This window comes from Cyanistes caeruleus, unplaced genomic scaffold, assembly GCF_971803275.1.
Source record: "Cyanistes caeruleus unplaced genomic scaffold, bCyaCae1.hap1.1 HAP1_SCAFFOLD_65, whole genome shotgun sequence".
NCBI lineage: Eukaryota > Metazoa > Chordata > Aves > Passeriformes > Paridae > Cyanistes > Cyanistes caeruleus.
Window position 1 is genome coordinate 546463 of NW_028255884.1, and position 22265 is coordinate 568727.

Genomic DNA, 22265 nt, shown 5'->3' on the forward strand with positions numbered 1-22265 from the left:
GGTGAGGCGGCGGCGGAGCTCGGAGGCGGCCCCAGCCATCGCAGGTGGGAGCCGCGCTCGGTTCTGCGGGGGCTCAGGGCTCGCTGCGGGCCCGGGAGGGGGCGGCGGGGGGCTGTGGCGGGTGGCTTGTGCCGTGGCCGGCCCGTGTTGGCCCTGGCGTGAGGGCGCTGCGGGAGCGGCTGCCCGCGGTCTTCTTCCCGCTGGGGCCTCGGCAGGAGCCGGTGCCGGAGCAGCGCTGGCTCGTCCCGGTTCGTGTCGGTAGCCCGGAGGTGGCTGCGCTGTGCTCGGGGCTGGGCGGGAAAATTCCCGGCGCCAGAGGTTTGTGTGGCCAAAGGAGGCAGAGGAGCGGTGTGAGAGTGACTTTATTGCTGCCCAAAGGGAGAGGCCGTGGGGCATTTGCCATGCGCTCTCTCCAGCTGCTGGAGGACGCGGCCTCGTTTTTGTCCTGATTTTCCCGGCCGCGTGTCCCTGTCCCTTTCCCCACTGGCGGAGGTGCTTGGAAGGTTCAGACTTCCCCATCTGCCTCCTGCATGTCCCGGTTAATATGTACCCCCCACTTTTGTATAACATCCGATATTGATGGCTCTGTTAAGTCTTTGTTCTTCTGGAAGTTCAGGAATTTAGCGGGACTTTGTCAGAGCAGCGGTCCTTGTCAATTGGTAACATTTTCTGAAACTGAGGCTTTTTCCCATTGCTTCCTTATGTGCAAGTCCGTGGCCCTATCTGCAAGCAGATTCACTCATTGGCTCTGTTTTTTCTTCCTGGGTGTTCTTTGATTTTGGGATTGCTCTCAGTGCCCTCATTCGCTGTCCTTTTGTAGCCGTTTGTGGCTCAGGAGGCCTGGCTGCCCCCTGCATCCCCTTGCTCAGCTGCTGAATGAGCTGCACTCAGCAAGGTGTCGTGCATGGTGAAAAGATGAGAGTTGCTGTAGAACGTAAGAGGAGAAAGTGCATTCGTTTAACCCATGGTCTGCCAGGGAACCACAAAAAAGTTGCCCATTCCCATCCTTTCCATGTTTGGACCAGTACATGACATTTTTCTTATATCCTTTGTCATCTCTTTCTCCACTTTTCCTCTGTGATCTATTTGCCAACAGCAGTTTGAGTCATGTAATTTTCCACAAACTCTGCCTCCTTTTTCTGCTAAAAGATAATGTGACTCCATCCCATGGTGAAATGTTGTGTTCCTCATCTGGGTGGATTGGTTGTGAAGAAAGTCAGGAACTGGAGCTGTCTGGTTGGGTATTATTTTGAGGACATCCTGTAATCTAATTATGCCATGGAAATGATAAATTAGTTCTCTGGCTCCTGATATGAATTTGTTAGGGTTCCCAGGGGCTGGTCCGTGGTGTTGCAGGATTTGTTCTGGTGGCTGTTCATATTTTCCCCATTTTTGGGTGCTCCCTCTGGGCAGGGCTGCATCAATTTTGGGCTTTTCTCTAATTAAATCAGCACATACTTGGATTCCCAACTGAATTCCCTTAATATGGGGTAGCAACAAAATCCGGAGCTGTAATTCACCCTAGATAACATAGAAAGTGAGAGCAGAAGTTGAGGTGGGGAGTGGGATGATTCTCCCCCATTTTTTATAGTGAAATTTTCACAGCATTGTCCATTTGCAGTTTTCCTTTTTAGCTTAACCAATTTCTGCTGCAGAGTCATATATCCTCACCATGGGTTCTGCATTTAGCTGTGCAAATTCCATCTGTGCCAGCAGGCAGAGCTTGGGGTGAGGGGCAGAGGAATTCAGCCCAATTCCTCCCCCAGGCAGGAACACCCTGGTACATTGTCCAGGCTTTGCCCCAGAGGTGTTAATTTGCATTTCTAAAGCTCCTCAGCTGGCTGCCTGGAATGAAGCTTCTCTTCCAGGGCAGCCATGGGATGACTCACATGGAGCCCCAACCCCACCCCCCACCCCCCCCAATTTTTTTTTTTTCTTTTTTAAGACAATTTTCTATTAACTGTTTCCATTTTAAAGGACCACATTTCAAGATCTTCTGGTTTTCAAAATGCAGCTTAAAGGTGAGCATGGAAAAACCCATACCATAGTTTTGTCATCACTAAGAGCCACGCACAAACATAAAAACAAAAATTAGAAAGCAATCAAGTTTTTTTTTTCTTCTCCTCTGACTAAAAACTGATTCTCACACCCCTGGCCCAAACAGAACTGACAATATAAAAGTAGAATAATTATGAAAAATTCTTCCAATGGAGTAATCCTTTCACTGAAACTGTGAAAAGCAAAAACTCTCCAACAATGTCATTAGAGAAATAAAGCATGACTTGATTCTGAACAGAATCATTTCAACCACACATAGTCTGCATGTGCAGAGAAAATCATTCCATGACATGTGAGTTTTACTAGATGTTTCCTAAACTTTATACAGTCTGAACCCATAGAAATCCATTGGTTTAGTGTTCATTGTTTCCAAGTTGTGGAGCCCTTAGTGTTCGGTTTCCTGTTGCACCCGGATTTCTGTGTCTCTGATGTGAATTAGGTCTGCACTCCTGGATTTCCTGCTCAGCCTTTTCCAGACCAGGTGTCTCCAGCTGTGCCAGGGCAGTGTCTGGGGTAGATGTTGGTTGATGTTTGCTGTGGGGCCTTGATGTTTTGTTGATGGTCGTTGTCTTTGTGGGAATCTTTTGGGCTGTTCCCAGTCTATTGAGATGTTAAGCTCATCTCTGCTGAGTGGTGGAACATCCCTTAAAAAAAACCTTTAAAATTCCAAGGCAAATGCAAACCAAGCTTGACTGGAGAAATCAAATAAAAAATAATTTTACACTTGGTATATTTTCCATTACTCTAATCCAGGCCAGCCCAGAGTGTGAGTGTAATTGAGAGCCAGAGTGGAATTCTCACGGTGCCTTCCCCAGCAGCTGTGGCGAGGGCAGGCACAGAAAGCCCTGAAGCTCCAGCAGTGCCAGCCAGGATTGTCCCGCAGGGGCTGGAGATGCCAAAGGAGGGTGCCCAGGCCGAGGATTTCAGCAGAGGATCTGTGGGCAGGCCCAGGGGCTTCCCCCGCTGGGGAGCCCTGGCTGCTGCTGCCTTGCCTTCAGTGCAGGCTCAGGGGCGGCTCCCATCCTCCTGCTGCAGCCGGGAAATCCAAATCTGCGGGGCTGCAGAGCCCTTGAGCCGAGGCTGAGGGGTCCCCCCGTGTTCAGCTGTGCTGGGGCTGTTTCTGTGCTCAGGGACACTTGGAATGGGCCGTGCCACTTGGCCACCAGAGCTGCTTCTTTCCACTGCTTCGGCAGGACCCGATGTCCTGCTTGGGTGTGTCGCAGTAGAGATGGACAATGACACCTGTTTCTTCTTCCATCACAGCCAAAGCTTTATTGCACACAGCTTATATTTACATGGTTATCAGAAGGCTCCGTGCTTAATTCCAGTTGGTTGGGAACTCAGTTCACTGGTTGGTAATGGTGAGTGTACACGTCAGTCCAAACTTTTCTCTCTAACAATGTTTACATACTTTTTCTACTGATTCCCATGGGACAGATCCCTTGTTACTAGAGGTGCACTTGTTTTTCTCCCCAAGAATAGTTTGTTATGTTAACAAACTTTTCATTCTCAAGATGTTTTTGCCTGGGAACTTATCAGGCCAGCTGCTAGCTACATTAAGCCCAAGTAACAAGTCCTAAACCACAATTTTACAAGTCCTTTCTTTTGTAAGGTTTTACCTTTATGTGACAGGGTGTTGTGGACAGCAAAGTCCAAAGGTGGGTGTGCCTCAAATCTCTCCCAGCCCGGGTCTGGATCTCTCTCAATTCAATGCAGGCATGGGTTTCTCCCCAGCCCCCTCTCCAGGCTGTTCAAACAGGAGGCTGGGTTAAACCCTTCCCCTGTCCTCAATTCTAAATCCTTCTGTGCCACTGAACAAGTTTCATACTGCAGTCACCGAGCTCTGCTCATCCATTTAGGGGCTCTGTTGGGGTACATGGGAGAAGGTGAGGAGGGGTACCCGGGGGTCGTGTCCCCCCCCAGGAGCGCCTGTGACTCCCCCATGTCCCCCCCATGCCGGGCTCACCCCCTTTGGTCTCTGCCAGAGCTCCTGACCCAGCTCCTGCTGTGCCCTGGGAGGGGCTTTGGGGAGCCCCCCTGGGACCCCCTTGGATCCCCATTCCTGGGCCCTGGGACCCCCCCGCATCTCCTTCCCCAGCTCCGGGACCCCCTGCACCCCCTTCTCCTGCACCTACAGCGCCCTGCACCCCCTTTCCCGGGGATCCTCCCCTGCCAGCCCCTGGATCCCCCGGTTCCGTCAGCCCGGGGACCCCCGGAGCCCCATTCCCGGCCATCCCGGGGCACCGCACCCCCAGGCCTCCCTTTCCAGGGAAAGCCGAGCTGGGCACGGGGCTCTCCAGCCGCTCTGGCATTTCTGATCACCCAAAGGAGAGGGAGAGAGCAGCAGAGAGAGAGAGAAGGAGATTGGGAATCGGGGCTCGGGCTCCCAGCGGCCGCTCCTGCTCCGCCGGGGCTGGGGAGCCGCAGCCGCAGGAAAAATGGGATCCGCGGATGCCGGGGCTTCCCCCGCTTTGGGCCGAAGCCGGCGGGTTCCAGGCAGAGTTTGGGCGCAGGGCCCGGGAGTTCAGCCCAGTTTGTCCCGGGGGTCCCGCAGTGCGCGGCCGAGGAGGGTCCCGGGGGATCCCGGGAGGGGATCCAGGGGAATTCCCTGGAATTGCCCCGTCCCCTCCCCCCGCGCTCCCTCGGGCACTTTCGCTTCCGCCTTGGCCGCCCTGCGCCGCCGGGATCTGCCCGGCGACCGGTGACGTCACTGCAGCCTCGGGCTGCCACTGGCGGGCAGCAAAGAGCGGCGCCAATGGCGGGGCCGGAGGCGGCTCTGGGGGCGGGGCCGGGGCTGTGGGCGGGGCCGCAGCGGAGCAGCGCGATGGCTCCAGCGCTGGGGCCGGGGGCGCTCCCGGGGGGCGGCGAGAGGTGAGGGGGACCCCGGCACCGGGACTCTTTGATCGCCCATTCCGGAGCGCCGAGGGGCTCCTAAACCCCCATTCCTGGGCGCCGCCATCCCACCGAACCCCCATTCCCGGCCGTGGGTCCCACCCTGCACCCCCTTATCCGGCACCAGGAACTTCTGCACCCCTTTCCCGGCCATCCCGCCTCTCGCAGCCCCCAGACCCCCTTCTCCTTGACCCATTTACCCCCCGGACCCCTATTCCTGCCTCTCCCAGCAGCCAGCCCCTCCTTTCCTCAGCACTCAGGACACCCGGGACCCCTATTCCCAGCCATCCCGGCTTTCCCTGCCCTGTCCTGGCAATGGGGACAGCGGGGACCCTTGGAGCTCCTTTTCCTGGGTACAGGAACGCCCTGAACTCCAGCCATGCCACATCTAGCCAGCCCTAGCCTCCCCTCTTGTCACTCCTGGCATCCCCCAATGCCCTTCCCGGCTGTCCCCGTTCCCCCTTTCCTTCAGCCGTGACCCCCCCGATCCCAAATCTCCAAATGTCCCCCCAGTTCTCCTCTCCCTGCGTTCCCTGCACGCGGCGCTGTCGGAGCCCGGCCCGGGCTTCCCGCAGTCCATGTCCATGGGGTCCCTGGCTGGGATCCCCTTCCAGCGCCACCGCAGCGAGCGGGGCCGGGCGGAGCCGAGCCGGGATCTTGGGATAGCCAGGGCTGGGGTATTGGGATAGCCAGGGCTGGGATATTGGGATAGCCAGAGCTGGGATATTGGGATAGCCAGGGCTGGGATATTGGGATAGCCAGAGCTGGGATATTGGGATAGCCAGAGTTGGGATATTGGGATAGCCAGGGCTGGGATATTGGGATAGCCAGGGCTGGGATATTGGGATAGCCAGGGCTGGGATATTGGGATAGCCAGAGGTGGCACAAGGAGCGGCACTGGCACGGGGCCAGCGGGGAGCTGCAGATGCTGCAGCAGCGGCACAGCCAGAGCGGGGCTGAGCGGGGGGAGCCGGGGCTGGGGGATCTGTGGGGCTGCGATGGCAACTGTGGCACCGCCATGGGGATCCCTGAGATCCAGGCTGAGGGATTAACAAATTCCCTGGCTCACAGCTGCAGGGAATGTCTCCGGAAATATGTCAGATATGGGCGGGAGGCGCTGCAGTGTAAAGGTGGGGAGGGCAAAATTCCCATGGGAATATGGGAATGGGAATGTGGGATTTGGGAGAGCAAAATTTGGGAATGTGGGAATTCGCATGGAAATTGTATGGATGGATCTCAGACATCCCATTCCCGTGAGATCTCCATGGATGGATCCCACTGCTGTCCAATTCCCATGGGAATTCTGTAGACGGATCTCACTGCCATGCCATTCCCATGGAATTCCACGGGCAGATCTCCCCATCCCACTGCCATGGGAGCTCCAATCCGGTTCCCCCCCAAACCCATCCTGGGGGTCGCCCTATTCTCTGCCCTCCCCACCCCCCACAAGACTCCTGGGAGTCCCCCCATGACCCACCCAGCCCCCCCAAACTCTTCCTGGTCTAGCTTCTTTCCCCCATAATGGGAATTCCTGGAAGTCCCCCCGTGTCCCCTCCCCCAGGACTTTGGGAGTCCCACCCGACCTGTCCGTGCACCCCCAGATTTCTTCCACAGGCCCCTGTGATGGTGGAGGGTGGGGGCCGAGTGCTGGTGCCCCCCTGCCTGCAGCAGATCCAGCGGTGAGGGCAGTTTGGGGGGTCCCTCAGCATTTGGGGTCCCTGGGATTTGGGGTGACCCCCCGGGCCCCCCAGGATCTCCCTGAACACGCTGACGCTGCCCGTGCGCAGTGAGAAGGTTCAAACCCGGCACGGGGTCCCCAGCACTGCCACCCGCATTGCCCAGGTACCCCCAAACCTGCCGAGAACCCCCAAAGCCCCCGGGACACCCCAACCTCCCCTGATCCCAAACACATCCCTGGATGCTCCAAAAACTCCCCAAAACCGCAAAACCCCATACAGACATTGAGAAGGTTTATACCTGGCATGGGGTCCCCATCTCCATCACCAGCAGGTTCCTCAAAACAACCTTGAGATCCCAAATTCCACTCCCGGGATCGCCCAAATTCCCTCATCAGGACCCCTGTAAACCCCCTTGAGAACTCCCAAAAAACCACCGTGGCCCCAAAAACACCCAGAACTTCTGAAAACCCCCAGGAAACCCTCACCAAGGTTTATACCGAGCACGGGATCCCCATGGACACCATCGGCATCACCCAGGTACCCCCAAACCCCTCCTGGGACCCCCAACCCCTCCCGGGCTCCACTGCCGGAACCAACGGGAGCGGTGTTGCCCTTTTAAGAGGAGTTACAGTGGGACCCGACAACACCGGGGGCCCTTAAAGCGGCCATGGTAGAGAGAACCCCCAAAATCCACCCTGGGGGACAAAACATCCCCTACAGGGGCTTGGGGTGGGGGCACCCCTAAAAATGTCACTTAAAGCCGTCATGATCCCCCCTCAAAAGGGGCTTGTGGGGCTGTGGCCGCACAAACACCCTAAAATGGGGAGGAAAAAACACCCCTGTAGTGGTGGGATCCCCCCCAAAAAACCTGAAAAAGAGAAAAACTCCTCTTGAGAGGGGCCTGAAGACCCTGAAAGGCCCTGGAAGAGGGACAAGATCCCCTCCTGTGCTGGGGCCTCCCCGAGCCGGGAACTCTCCCGTTCCTGCAGTCGGGGGAGCCCCGAACGACGGCGGCTCCTGGGCTGAGCCCCCCTCAGCCGGGGCTGCGGGGGGAACTGGGGGGGCTGGGACGGGGCTTGGGGCTCCTGGGGTGAACTGGGGGACCCTCAGTGCTCCCACCTCCCCCTGTTCCCCTGTCCCGCCCCGTTCCCATTGTTCCCCCAAAGCTCCGCTGCCCCCAGCTCGGTTTGGGGGGGACCCAGCCCTTTCCCATCGTGTCCCGGCCCGGCCCCGCTCACCCGAGGGCTCCGAACCACGCACAGGGACAGAGGAGGGACAGAGGAGGAGGAAGAGGAGGAGCAGCAGGAGGAAGAGCTGGAGCAGGCAGAGGAGGCTCCACCTGCGCTCCCCGCTCTCTGCATCTGCAGCTCCTTCGGGACCATCGCCCCCCATCCCGCAGGTGCCCGGGGAGAGGGAGCTCGCCCCAAATACCCCGGGGCTCCCTGGCTTTGGGGTTTTTGGGGGGGGTGTTTGGGGATGGCAGGGCTCCAGAGCCGAGCCGCAGATGCCCCTCGGGGGCACCCCGGGGGTCCCCGGGAGGTGTTTTTGGGGGGTCCCGGTGGCGGTGGCGGCAGAGCCCCGGCAAAGGGGCCGGGGGGATGCGGGTCCGGCATGGCCGGGAAAGGGGTTCGGGGCTCCCGGTGCCGGCAGTGGCTGCTCCCAGCATTGCCCAGTTGCTCCCCCCGTGTGGCTCCAGTTTCCTCTGCGCCCCACGATAAGCCAAATCACTCCCAGTCATTCCCTATTAGAGTACAATTTGTCTCCATTTTATCCCATTTTTCCACATTTTTATCCAATTTTTCCCCATTTTTATCCCATTTCTTTCCCATTTTTGCTCTATTTTTTCTAATTTTTATCCCATTTTCATGTAATTTTCCCCTATTTTAATCCTATTTCTTATTTTCCCCAATTTTTTCCCCATGTTTTTTCTTTTCCTCTCAATTTTCCCCTTTTTTATCTCATTTGTCCTCATTTTTTCCCATTTTTTATCCCTATTTTTCCTCCATTTTTACTCAAATCGTCCCCCATGTTTTCCTATTTTTCCCATTTTTTCCATTTTTAATCTATTATTTCCCCACTTTATGCTATTTTTGCTCCATTTTCTCCCAGTTTTTTCCCCATTTTTACTCCTATTTTCCCCGATTTCTTCCAATTTTCCCCCATTTTTGCCTCATCTTCACCTTTTTTTTTGTATTTTTGTCCCAGTTTTTCCCATTTCCCCCCTCTCCCATTTTTATCCTGGTTTTATCTTACTTTTCCACAATTTTATCCCAATTTTCTTCCATTCCTTTCTCCCATTTTTCCCAATTTTTCCTCCATTTCCATCCCATTATCCCAAAATTTTCCCTATTTTTATCCCATTTTTTCCCATTTTTTCCCCCCATTTTGGCTCCATTTCTCCCCATTTTCCTCCATTTTTCCTGACATTTTTCTCACTTTTCCCCTATATTTTTGTAGTTTTCCCTAACTTTTCCCCATTCTTCCTCCATTTTTATTTTATTTTTCCCCATTTCCCCCTATCTTCCCCATTTAATTATCCCAAAAATTGAAATTTGGGGTAAAAAAAATAGAAATTTTGGTGGGAAAAAAGGGTGCTTTGGTGGCAAAATTTCATGAATTTAAATCACAGCTTTCCCATGATTTTTCCATGATTTCCAGCCAGAAGGAGGTGTGGGATTCATCCCAATGTTCTGGAAGCTGGAAGAGGACCAAGCCATCAGTCTTCCAAAAAACCTTGCGCAGCTCATCCGCAATTCCACCTTTCCCCAGTCCCTGGATTCTCAGGTCTGGAAATTCTTCTACGATCTCCCAGGTAGGCAATTCCTAAAATTCCATGGAAAAATGGGATAGGGGGATTTAATCCTGTTTTTTTCCTGATTTTTCCCATTTTTTTCCCATTTTTTATCCCCATTTTATCCTGATTCTTCCAGATTATTTTCCTCTTTCTTTTCCTCGTTTTGTCCCAGATTTTTCCATTTTTTTTCCCAATATTTTTTCCAATTTTTTCACTCTTTTTTTCCCCCATTTTTTTCTGTTTTTTCCTAGTTTTTTCCTAATTTTCCCTTGCTTTTTTTCTGATTTTTTCCCTCCTTTTTCTCCCAAATTTTCCCATTTTTTTCCCGTTTTTTATCAAATTTTCCTGATTTTCCCCTGATTTTTCTCTCTTCCCAAATTTTTTTATCTTTTCCCCAACTTTTTCTCAAATTTTTCCCTGATTTTTCTGTTTTTTCCCATTTTTTCCCTGATTTTTCCCAATTTTTTCCCTGATTTTCCCCCAATTTTTTAAATTTTTTTCTGATTTTTTTCAGGTTTTATTCCCTTTTTCTTTTCCTGATTTTTCTTTCATTTTTCACATTTTTTTTTCCTGATTTTTCCCTCTGATCTGTCCCAATATTTCCCCATTTTTTCCAAATTTTTCCTAAATTATGCTTGTTCATTTCCTAAATATTTCCTGGCTTTTTCCCAATTTTTTTAACATTTTCCCAGGTTTTGTCCCCCAGGTTTTTTTCCTCATTTTTCCCTTGATTTTTTTTTCTCTGATTTTTCCCAGTTTTTTCCACCATTTCTTTTCCTGATTTCCCCCCATTTTTCCCTGTATTTCCTAATTTTTTTACTGATTTTTCCCGATTTTTTCCCAGGTTTCTTTTTTCTCTCTTTTCTTGATTTTACCCATTTTTTCCCAATTCTTTTCCAGTTTTTTTCCCGATTTATCCTTTTTCCTTTCCCAATTTTTTCTGGCTTTCCCCATTTTCTTCCTGAAATTTTTCATTATTTTTTTCTGATTTTTTACAGATTTTTTAATCCTTTTCCTGTTTTTTTTCCCTGATATTCCCCTGATCTTTCTTTTTTTTCACATTTTTTTTCTGATTTTTTTGCAAGCTTTCTCAAACATTTTTGTTTTTTCCTTGATTTTTCAAATTTTTTTCCGAATTTTTTCTTGATTTCGCCTGGTTTTTCCCAGGGTCTTTTTGGCTTTCTTTTCCTGATATTTCCCTGATTTTTCCCATTTTTTCACTTCTTTTTTTTTCCATGCCTTTCCTATTTTTTCCTGATTTTTCTATCTTCCTTTCCCATTTTTTTTCTAGCTTTTTCCCAATTTCTTCTCAAATTTCCCTGAGTTTTCCCTGGTTTTTTCCGAATTTTTTTCCCATTATTTTTCTACTATTTTTAGATTTTATGCCTCTTTATTTTCCTGGTTTTTCCAAGTTCTTTCCCAGTTTTTCTCCTGATTTTCTCAGTTTTTTTTCCAATTCTTCCTGATTTTTCCTGATTTTTCCCAGATTTTGTCCTGATTTTTTTCCCCATTTTTCCTGATTTTTTTCAAGATTTTTTCCACTTTCTTTTCCTGATTTTTTCCCCAATTTTTCCCATTTATTCCTTGACTTTTCTCTTTTTTTCCCAAATTTTTCCTGATTTTCCCTTTTTTTTTTTTATTTCATCCTGGTTTTTTCTATTTTTTTCCCCTGATTTTTCCCTTCTATTTTCCTTTTATTGATCCTGCTTTTTTTCCCATTTTTTCCCCAATTTTCCAGTTTCCTTCACACTCCCAGTATCATCCCAGTAACTCCCAGTCTGATCCCAGTCACTCCCAGTCTGATCCCAGTCACTCCCAGGATGAGGCCAGTGGCCCCCAGTTGCTCCCTGGCAGTGCCAGTGTGACCCCAGTAGCCTCCAGTGTGATCCCTGGGACTCCCTGTCTCTCCCAGTATATCCCAGTCAGCTCCAGCACGCTCCCAGTCATTCCCAGCTCCTCCCAGTTGCTCTCAGCATGATCCCAGTTGTTCCCAGCCACTCCCAGTCAATCCCAGTATGATTCCAGTCACCCTCAGTGGGATCCCAGTCTCAGCCAGCATGGACCCAGCTGCTCCCACTGTGATCCCAGTATGATCCCAGTTGAGTATGATCCCAGAATAGTTGCAATTCTTCCCAGTTCCTACCAGTGTGATCCCAGTTGTCCCTGGAATAGTCCCAGTCCATCTCAGCATGGTCCCACTCACTCCCAGTTGCCCCCAGTGTGGTTCCAGCTGTTCCCAGTTGCTCCCAGCCACTCCCAGTCACCCTGAGTGCAGTCCCAGTTGCTGCCAGTATGGTCCCAGTCTTGCCCAGCATGGCCCAGCTGCTTCCACTGTGATCCCAGTTAGATCCCAGTTGCCCTCAGCGTGGTTCCAGTTGCTCCCTGTTTCTCCCAGTGTGATCCCAGTTGCACCCAGTAGCCCCAAGTATAGTCCCATCCCCTCCCAGCATGGTCCCAGTCACGCCCAGTTGCTTTCAGTTGTCCCCAGCATGGTTCCCGTTGTTCCCAGTGTGTTCCCAGTATATCCCAGTTGTTCTCAGCATGTCCATAGCCATTCCCAGACACTCCCAGTAACCCCAGTCAGGTGCTTGTTATCCCAGTATTATCTCAGTCACACCCAGTATATCCCAGTCCAGCATTCCCCAAATTCACAGTCCCCCACCCGTGGGATCATCACCCCCCCCATCCCAGCAATAACCAGGGAGGGGGAGCTCGGCCCAGATATCCTGGGGGGTCCCTGGGTTGGGTTTTTGGGGAGAATGTTCGGCGAATGAAGAACTCCAAAGCTGAGCAGAAAATGCCCCTTGGGGGGTCCTGGTGGCAGCTGCTGGCAGAGGCAGCCTGGAGGAGCAGAGCCCTGTGTCCCCCAGGACCCCCAGAGAAGGGGAGCGCCGCAATTCACAAGACCCTCAACAGCCTGGAGAGGGGTCAGGGGGGTCTCCATGGACCACCTGCACCCCCAAGAAGAGAATAAGGGGAGAAGGGACCCTGGGACCCCAAAAACCTCCAACATCCCTAAATGTTGAGACAAAAATGAGAGGAACTTTTTGGATTCCTGGCACTCTCAGAAGCAAGGGGAGGGCAGGGACCAAGTAGATGGGGGACCCACAGTACAAGCGTGACCCCCAGCAGCTGGAACAGGGGGGAACCCATGAACAGCAAAGGGGAGAGACCAGAGATGGGGAACTCCTGGGAGGCATTTTCAGGACTGAATCTTGGTGTTTAGGAGGTTTATATGGGCACAAGGTGCCCTGTGACTTCTAGAGAGGGCCTTGGGCAGGAGGAACCCCCTATTCCAATGTGCTCATGAATTGTATTTTTCCCCAAACCAGGATTTCCCATTCCCAAACCTTGGCCGGATGGAGGAGGAGGCTGTGAGGAAGAGGAAGACGTCCCAGGACACCCAGGCAGGTGAGGAGGAAGTCAGTGCCCCTTTCCCCCTCTCTCCTGCTCCATCTCCCAGCCCAGCCTGGCCCCCGGCTGCAGGACAACCCCGCTGCCGACGCCGTCCTGCCGGGGACGCACTGGGGGGATCTCCTTCCCCTTCCCTCTGGCACGGAGGCAAATCCCATCCTCTCCTTGTCCTTCCTCCCCCAGACCAGGAGCTGAGGATGGAGACCAGGGAGGACAAATCCCCACGGCAGAACCTCGTGGAAGAGGCCGTTTTGAGCAGCTCCACAGCACAGGAATCCAACAGGGAGGAAAAGCCCCAGAGATCCCGCAGGAGGAGGGGCTCCAAACCCATCCCAGGGTGCTCTGAGGAGGAAAGACCCACCCTGTGCCGGGAAGGCGGCCGGAGATCCAGCCAGGGCTCTGAGCTGGTGGTCCATGAGCAGCTTCAGGATGGGGAGAAGCGCTACAAGTGCTTGGAGTGTGGGAAGAGCTTCAGCCACAGCAACAGCCTGATCCACCACCAGATGATCCACACTGGGGAATGGGCCTATGAGTGTGGGGAATGTGGGAAGGGCTTCAGCTTCAACTCTCAACTCATCATCCACCAGCGCATCCACACTGGGGAGAGGCCCTACGAGTGTCCTGAGTGTGGGAAGAGGTTTCACAGCAGCTCCAATCTCCTCAGGCACCAGCAGATTCACACAGATGAGAAGCCCTTCCGCTGCCCTGACTGTGGGGAGGGCTTCAAGCAAAACTCCCACCTCATCAGGCACCGGCGCATCCACACTGGGGAGAGGCCCTATGAGTGTGGGGAATGTGGGAAGAGCTTCAGCCACAGCTCCAGCCTGACCATCCACCAGAGGACTCACACTGGGGAACGTCCCTATGAGTGTGAGGAATGTGGGATGACCTACAGCTGGAGGTCCAAACTGACCATCCACCAGATGATCCACACTGGGGAGAGGCCCTATGAGTGTCTCCAGTGTGGGAAGAGGTTTCAGACCAGCTCCAGCCTCCTCGAGCACCAGCTGATTCACACAGATGAGAGGCCCTTCCGCTGCCATGACTGCAGGAAGGGCTTCAAGCACAACTCCACCCTCATCAGGCACCGGCGTATCCACACTGGGGAGAGGCCCTATGAGTGTCCCCAGTGTGGGAAGAGCTTCAGCCACAGCTCTAACTTGACCAGACACCAACGGAGGCACCGGTAAGGGAAGCCCTGCGAGTGCCCCAAGTGCAGGAAGGTGTCCATGCGCTGCTCCAGCTCCATCCCCCATCAGAGGACCCACGTTGGGCAGAGCCCTGATGACCCACGTTCCCAGTGATCTGTGTTGGGAAGACACTGAGCTGGTGGTCATTTTGATTTGGCCCCAATTTTCTTTTGATTCATCTTCATCTATTTAAAACAGACAAAATTGGGGTAAAAGTCTACAGATTCATCAAAGGCATCTAAAACATCTCTTTTACTAGTGCTTGAAGGGAATCTGGTATTCAGGGAGGTAATGGGGAGGGTTTTGGGGGTATTTGGTATATTTGTCTTCATCTCTTGGCACGCAAGGAGATGAGCAAATTCTATCTGTCACCTCAAAACTACTCAGTGCCATTGAAATCTACTCAATCCCACCCAAAATTGCTGGATTCCACTGTCCTGCAGGGTGTGTTGCCTTAAGTTTTAGCTTTCATATTTTTCAAATTCTGCACTGCCTGAGTTTGTAGCTTTGAACTTCCTATTAAGTGTTAGTTAGCTCTCTTCACAGAGTAGGTAGACAAAACAATTCCTTTACTAGCTTGATACCAAGGACAGTCATTATAAGTTCCATGTCCAAAAGTATGAACAAGTGTGGACTGAAGAGAGAAAACAGGAAGGATGGGACTTCATCATCTGAAGCTCTAATTGGACCATGAACCGAAATACAGAGATGGACCTAAACTTCTAAAAATATGCGACCTTGTGATCAGTTGTCCATTTGTGTGACATTTGTTTTTGGTCCATCTTGGGTGTAGCCCTGGCCAGGCTCTTGTTGTATCTTGTTGGCCAGGCACAAGTTGTATCCTTTAAGGCCTTTTAATAAACTTTATACTTAACTCTGTCCAGCCTCTGTTCTAGGTCAGCCTTCTAAAGGCATCAGGTGGAATGGGGTTGGAAGGGGATTGGGCAAAATGGGATGCAAATCAGGAGGGCTGAGATGGGTATTGGGTGAGATGGAGTTTGGGAGGTGTGAAATGAGGGAAATTGGTCTTGGGAAGGGGGTCTTGATGTCCAGCAGAGATGGGATGGGATGGGATGGGTTGGGGTTGGGATTTGGGATGTGGGGTTGTAAGAGACGGCCCGAAGATTCCCTCATCTGTCTCACAACCGTCTCAAGGACAGAGACTGAGACCCTGAATATCACAAGGGACTTGGTTTGGGGGTTTAGGCCTAGCTGAGATGGATGTTTGCTCAGTGATTGTTTGCAGGAGGTTGCACGGTACACTGCTCTCGTTCCTGCTGGTGAGCAGAGGCTTGGTAACCTGCACAACAGGTTTTCCACGACTCATGGCTCTCATTCCTGCTGCTGAGCAGAGGCTTGTGCGTGGTACCCGGTGCAATGGGTTTTCCACAACACCTTGTCCTTGTTCCTGCTGGTGAGCAAAGACTTGCAAGACATGGATCGCTCTGTACCCTACACCTGCTCCCTGCGCAATGGAATTTCATCACAATGATCATCAATCTCCTCTGGTTTTGGCCCTGCACCCCTCGCTTTGCAAAAGACTATAAAATTATACCCCAAACTCACCTTCCTTTGAGATCTCCCCAACGGACAGAAGACTCTGCGTCGTTGGACGGCTGAGTGGACTTCAACGTTGGTAGCTATAATCCCCTTACTCTCTGTTCCTTATGCCTTGCTTTCTCTTTTCTTTCCCTCTATCGCGTATTAGTGCTGATGAGCACTCAATAAACTGTGTTTTCTTGTTTAAGTCCTTGGTTTGCTGATAATCTTTTGTACTCTAAGACCGGCTAAAAGAACCACGTCACGAATCCCACCTTGCGGATCGTGACATAAATTGGCGTCACGGACAGGATTCTGAGAGACAGAAGGGGTTGCAGGTTGTTGTGCAGTCTGTATCAGGGGAAGGACGTTTCGCTTCAGCCGCACCTAGCCTGCCACGCTGGTGAGCAGTGTCTAGAAAGCAAGGGAGGCGACTCGAATTTCTCACAAACTGCACACGCCCAGGTGAAAAGCACCCCTACACTCATTTGAAGGCTCTGTCTTCAGAATTTTACACGGGATCTTTGAGTACAAAAGGTGGGACTTACTGGTTTTTTATATTTTGACTGCTTGGTGTAGCGGAGAGTCTGAATTTTAACATAAAGGTGTGCCTCCCAAGCAGATTTGGTCTCTCCACCCACGACAGGGGGGAACGCAGCGTTGGCTGCGTCTGATGTAGTGTAACTGAGTTTTACCTCCCTGTAGTGGTTCTGTGTACTGTTACGTGTTTTTGATGAATTTTGACTGCTTGGTGTAGCGGAGAGTCTGAATTTTAACATAAAGGTGTGCCTCCCAAGCAGATTTGGTCTCTCCACCCACGGCAGGGGGGAACGCAGCGTTGGCTGCGTCTGATGTAGTGTGAGTTTTACCTCCCTGTAGTGGTTCTGTGTACTGTTATGTGTTTTTGATGAATTTTGACTGCTTGGTGTAGTAAAGAGACAACTTGAATTTTAACATAAAGGGGTGCCTCCCAAGCAGATTTTGTCTCTTCATCCATACAGGGACGCGAAGGGTGACGTGGCAAAGGCTGCGTCTGTGCGTAACTTAAGTCTTACCTCCCTGTAGTGGTACTGAACCCTTCACACACACAAACATGAGTGAACACTCTGAAAACTCTAGTATAAAAGATAAAGCTGCATTCATTGCTTTGTTAGCAAAACACAATGCTAAGCCCTCCCCAGCTGGGGAAGAATGGGCTCAAAATAATTGGTTTAACCTGGAAAATGTAACTGATAGAATTTGCTCCCTGCAACATGAGGCAAAATTCAAATTTGGCCGTAATAAAACCATAATTTGTTCTGTATTGGGAGCTTGCCTTACGTCAGCTGTAGAGGCTCGCATGAGACGAAGGCAGGAAGAAAATGCAATTATTGAATCCCTACAAAATTTAGTTGAAAGTTTGCAAAATGAAAATAATTTGTTACGAACTGCTCTGAGTGAGGAGTGTGCCAAAAATTCACAGTGTGCTGATTCCTTTAAGGAGTCGCTGGAAAAAGAAACTCCTCAGATAAATCACAAATATTCTCAAGCAGAATTACATTTGGTAAAAAACTGTGGTGAAAACTGTTGCTCCCAAATAAGACCTTTGATTAAAACAGAATATAACTATATCAATGATGAAGATCTTGATCCACATATAGCCACTAAAGAAATCCCATACACTGCTACTGAATTGGCTAAGTTAAAAAAGGAGTATGGGCGTCTCCCTCAGGAGTCAGAGACAGAATACGTATTTCGAGTGTCTCTCACAGGGGGAGATCAAATTCGATTATCTGAACAAGAAGCAAGTGGTTACTGGGGACATGGTGTTTTCTTAACAACAGGAGATAACCGCAACCCATGGTCCCTAACACAGCGAGCTGCATATTGGGCAGGGGGACTTAACCCCCTGGAAAGGGGAGATCCTGTAGCTCTAACCGGCTCCCCAGACCAAATTCTCAAAAACATTCATAAGGCAGCTTGTCTACAACTGATTTATGAAAGAAAATTAATTGTTGGTTATGAATCACCAATTTTGTTACCTGTGAAAGCTGAAATTATGACCCCTTTAATTTGTGGTCTTCCAGAATCACTGAAACCTACAGCAATTCTCCTCCAAACAACCACAGATGATATCCTTGTGGGAGGAGATGAAAAAGAAGTAATAAAAAATAAAGATGCTGAAAAGAGGTACACTACCTGGGAAAAGGGATTGTTGGTAGTTAATCCAGCTCTCATAGAAGTAGAAAAAATTACACAACAACAAGCAATTGCATTAAAAGGCCCTTTTGAAATTACTAAGACAGCCACTACTGGGACTCTCCACCCTGACGGGGTGGCCCAGAGGGCCTCAGTGAGAAAGTGGTATGCCCAGATTGAACATGACTCTAACATCTTCTCAATAACAGAAGGAGCTGTAAAAAATCAAGTGATACAAAAAACTGAGAGCTTAAGTAGCAGCCATGACAAACCTGACTTGATAATTAAAGAAACCCCTCCCAACATAAAAACAGAAAAGGGTAGGCTGATTTCTAGCCTACAGTATTGGTGGAACTTGGGGGTGAAGAAAGGGGTACCGAAGGGTTTAATGGTTAACCTGCCGCTTAAAAAATTAAGTAAATTGGTCTCTCAGTGGCAGGATTCCAGCCCCATTGTACCAAGCGCTCCACCTCACCCTCAACTGATTCTGGGCAGTGGGCCAAAGCAACACCACTCACAGGTTCTGGACAGTGAGCAAAAACAATCAGCAAACTCTTGGTTCACTGATACCTCTGCCAAACGAGAGGGAGAGGTGTGGAGGTGCGGGGCAGTAGCCCTCCACCTTTCCTCTGCTGAACAAATTGTTATTGAGGAAGAAAGCAGTACTCAGGCTGCAGAGCTGATAGCTGTTCGGAGTGTTTTCCAACATGAGGTACAGAATACCTCCCTTGTCTGTATCTACACTAACTCCTATGCTATGTTCAAGGGATATACTGAGTGGCTTCCTTTTTGGCAACAAAAGGACTGGGAAGTAAACAGAATTCCAGTATGGCAAAAGGAAAAGTGGCAAGAAATTCTACGCTTTCTGCTGGTAAGAGTGGGGATTATATCTTGGTTAGTCCAAACTGAAACTTTTAAAAGAACTACAGGAGAATATTCATGGGTAACCTCCGATGCCCTGGGGATAGAGCATTGGATAAACACCCACTGGATAATTCCATCATTTTAATCTCCTGCCCCTATGTGGCAGACTCTGTTTTGTTTATTTTCTACAGAAGAACACCGAGGGACATGAAGATCAGATAAACCATGAACTTATAGATTTAAAATAAATGCTGTAACAAAGCCTATATTTAGTGTAATAATCACATACCATGGTGTGAATACCCCTTTTTGTGCTAAATGACAAAGCTAATATTTTCCCTTTCTTTTCTGTTAACTCAAGGTGATGACGTTTCAATATGCTGCAGACTGAGTACCGGATCCCATACTGAGCCTGTACACAGTCAAGTTGCCGGATCTCGTGGCCAGGTTATATCTTGTGAAACTCGGAATCAAGATTGTTGGCTGAATTTAACGGCTGTACAATTGTCCTCCAAAGTCGTGTGTGGTAAAAACAATACCAAATATTGGGGAGAGCTTAATGTTCAGGTTGTACTACCTACCACACAACCACCAATTAGATTGACTCCAAAAATTTCTGAAATTGGACCCTATGTAATCAGGAAAACTGGCCAACAACAAATGCTATTTAATCCAGCATGGTCTATCAAACAAGTTAAATTACTAATGCAAAACAATGTCTCAGAGATTCAGCCAGCTTGTTCACCTTTTTTGCAAACTTCCTTTGAGGGGTGGACAACCTGGTTGCGAAAGCGAAATTCTTTTCACAAACGGATGACAAGAGATATAACGGGTGTCGTGGGATCAGGACTAGGAATTTTGAATAGTATTGATTCAGAAGTATTGATGAATAAATTGGCTGTTGCAACTAAAGATTTGACCAAAATACAACAACCACTGAGGTCATCTTTAACTGCTTTGGGAACCCAACAGTGGTTGCTATTAAACATATTACCAAATTGGGAAAGGGTAAATGTAGATGATCACAAATTAATAATTGATGCACTCAGTGCTACCCAAAACAATGTTTCTCTGGCTCTTAGCTGTATTCAAGCCCAGTTGTGGATGCAGTCAGTTGCTGCATCAATTATCAGAGAGGGTGAAGAAGGCACCTTTCCCACTGAGATTCGGAAAATAGTCTGGGACAATGCCAATGATTTTGAAAAGGAATTTCAATCTTGGTGGAATTTGGTAAATTTTACCTACGATCCCACCACAAACACAGCCACAGCTTTTGTGTTGACAATACGTAATGCTTCAGTACATTCAATCTTTCCTATCATTGCACTGGGGCTGAATCATGACGGAGCTGTTCTCTATCCTTTAGAGCATAGGGAATGGGCCCGTCAGATTGGTGGGAAATGGCAAACTGTTGGTTTAGAAAATTGTATTGTCCGGGAACAACAAGGGTTTATCTGTGAAAGTAATGCAATCAAAGCTCAAGACATTTGTTTAGACACAGAACAGAATATCTGTCATTTTGAAATCCATCCTAATGACACTTCTGAAACAGTGCTTGTGTATGTAGGCAATGGATGTGTATGCTTGAGAACTGCTTGTGATAGTATGCTTGTAGAAAACATAGTAGTGGATACTAAGAATCATTCAAATTTTTGTGTATGCAATTTTACTGAGATTATAGGTTGTGACTTTTCTTATTTAGCTCCAGTTACTTCATATTATCTTTTGCAGTATAATTACACTTTGATTCATCGTTTAGTGCCTGCTCCAATTGGAATGAACTTTACTCTGGTAAGGCAATTGTTGCTTCACCAGGATTTAATCGAAATTTTGGAAAAGATCAAAAAGGATGGACAAAAGACCTTAGTTACGGTTCACCACAATGTGAAAGGAATACATTGTGTTCTGGAAAGAGTAAGGAAAGGTGCTGAACACAAGTGGTGGGACACTCTTTTTGGGTGGTCACCAATTCTACAGGTGTTTTGAACAAATTGTGTCATCCCATCATTGTCCTCTTGGTTTTAGTTTTACTTGGTTTTGTTCTATCAGCAATTTTGTACATCCTGAATTGGAGAATGATGAAGCGGTTGACACAATTGACTTCCATAATGGATGCACACAATATGATTGGTACTTTACATGTTGCTGATACCCCTAAGGTTATCGATACTCGATGAATTATGCAGGCACTACAATAAATAATTTGACATTGTGACTAGGAGGTTAATCATTTTATCATGGTGTATTTTAGAATATAATTTATTGTTTGTTTTAAGATAAGAAACCAATATGTAAGTCTTAGTTGAAATTATATATATGGAATAGTTTTTCTTTGAAATCAGCATATTGATTTACTTATTGTTTTTGTTTTCTCTTTTTCCTTTTTCTGTCCCTTATCTTTTCCCTACTACCTGTCTCTGTTTTTTCTGGGATATACTACCAACTGTAACGAGTCCTGAAGACTTCAGAGAAGAATTCTGCAGCAGCACTACAACATCGTGCAGAAAGACCTCGACGATTGTGAGCCACGGGGTGGTGTAAGAGACGGTCCGAAGATTCCCTCATCTGTCTCACAACCGTCTCAAGGACAGAGACTGAGACCCTGAATATCACAAGGGACTTGGTTTGGGGGTTTGGGCCTAGCTGAGATGGATGTTTGCTCAGTGATTGTTTGCAGGTGGTTGCACGGTACACTGCCCTCGTTCCTGCTGGTGAGCAGAGGCTTGGTAACCTGCGTAACGGGTTTTCCACGACTCATGGCTCTCATTCCTGCTGGTGAGCAGAGGCTTGTGCCTGGTACCCTGTGCAATGGGTTTTCCACAACACCTTGTCCTTGTTCCTGCTGGTGAGCAAAGACTTGCAAGACATGGATCGCTCTGTACCCTACACCTGCTCCCTGCGCAATGGAATTCATCACAATGATCATCAATCTCATCTGGTTTTGGCCCTGCGCCCCTCGCTTTGCAAAAGACTATAAAATTATACCCCAAACTCACCTTCCTTTGAGATCTCCCCAACGGACAGAAGACTCTGCGTCGTTGGACGGCTGAGTGGACTTCGACGTTGGTAGCTATAATCCCCTTACTCTCTTTTCCTTATGCTTTGCTTTCTCTTTTCTTTCCCTCTATCGCATATTAGTGCTGATGAGCACTCAATAAACTGTGTTTTCTTGTTTAAGTCCTTGGTTTGCTGATAATCTTTTGTACTCTAAGACCGGCTAAAAGAACCACATCACGAATCCCACCTTGCGGATCGTGACACACAGTTTCCTTCACACTCCCAGTCTGATCTCAGACACTCCCAGTCTGATCCCAGTCACTCCCAGGATGAGGCCAGTGGCCCCCAGTTGCTCCCTGTCAGTGCCAGTGTGACCCCAGTAGCCTCCAGTGTGATCCCTGGGACTCCCTGTCTCTCCCAGTATATCCCAGTCAGCCCCAGCACGCTCCCAGTCATTCCCAGCTCCTCCCAGTTGCTCTCAGCATGATCCCAGTTGTTCACAGCCACTCCCAGTCAATCCCAGTATGATTCCAGTCACCCTCAGTGGGATCCCAGTCTCAGCCAGCAGGGACCCAGCCGCTCCCACTGTGATCCCAGTATGATCCCAGTTGAGTGTGATCCCAGAATAGTTGCAATTCTTCCCAGTTCCTACCAGTATGA

General features: G+C 49.4%; 2 protein-coding genes and 1 long non-coding RNA gene across 4 annotated transcripts in view; 2 read left to right on the top strand and 1 right to left on the bottom strand.

Moving 5' to 3' along the window:
• LOC147647094 (uncharacterized) overlaps positions 1–14906 on the top strand; it is a 62358-nt gene extending 47452 nt beyond the window's left edge. The window contains exons 1-4 of one of the 2 annotated variants that reach the window (XM_086872471.1): positions 7167–8028; positions 9288–9441; positions 12756–12834; positions 13021–14906. In XM_086872471.1, the coding sequence (XP_086728597.1) occupies positions 12783–12834; positions 13021–14027 (1059 nt within the window). In that variant the 5' untranslated portion in view covers positions 7167–8028; positions 9288–9441; positions 12756–12782 and the 3' untranslated portion in view covers positions 14028–14906. Of the gene's footprint in view, positions 1–7166; positions 8029–9287; positions 9442–12755; positions 12835–13020 lie in introns of those variants that run through there. The other variant, XM_086872470.1, reaches the window with a different exon arrangement.
• The window catches only part of LOC147647078 (uncharacterized), an 813449-nt gene that overhangs the window by 504071 nt on the left and 287113 nt on the right, over positions 1–22265 (bottom strand). The gene's annotated exons all lie outside the window — the stretch shown is intronic.
• Positions 15848–21785, top strand: LOC147647098 (uncharacterized). The gene has a single exon (XM_086872460.1). The coding sequence runs from the start codon at positions 16660–16662 to the stop codon at positions 18751–18753; it is 2094 nt and encodes a 697-aa protein (XP_086728586.1). The 5' UTR covers positions 15848–16659; the 3' UTR covers positions 18754–21785.

Excerpts from the sequence above, each read along its gene's own strand:
- LOC147647098 (XM_086872460.1), top strand. The coding sequence starts at position 16,660 with ATGAGTGAACACTCTGAAAACTCTAGTATAAAAGATAAAGCTGCATTC.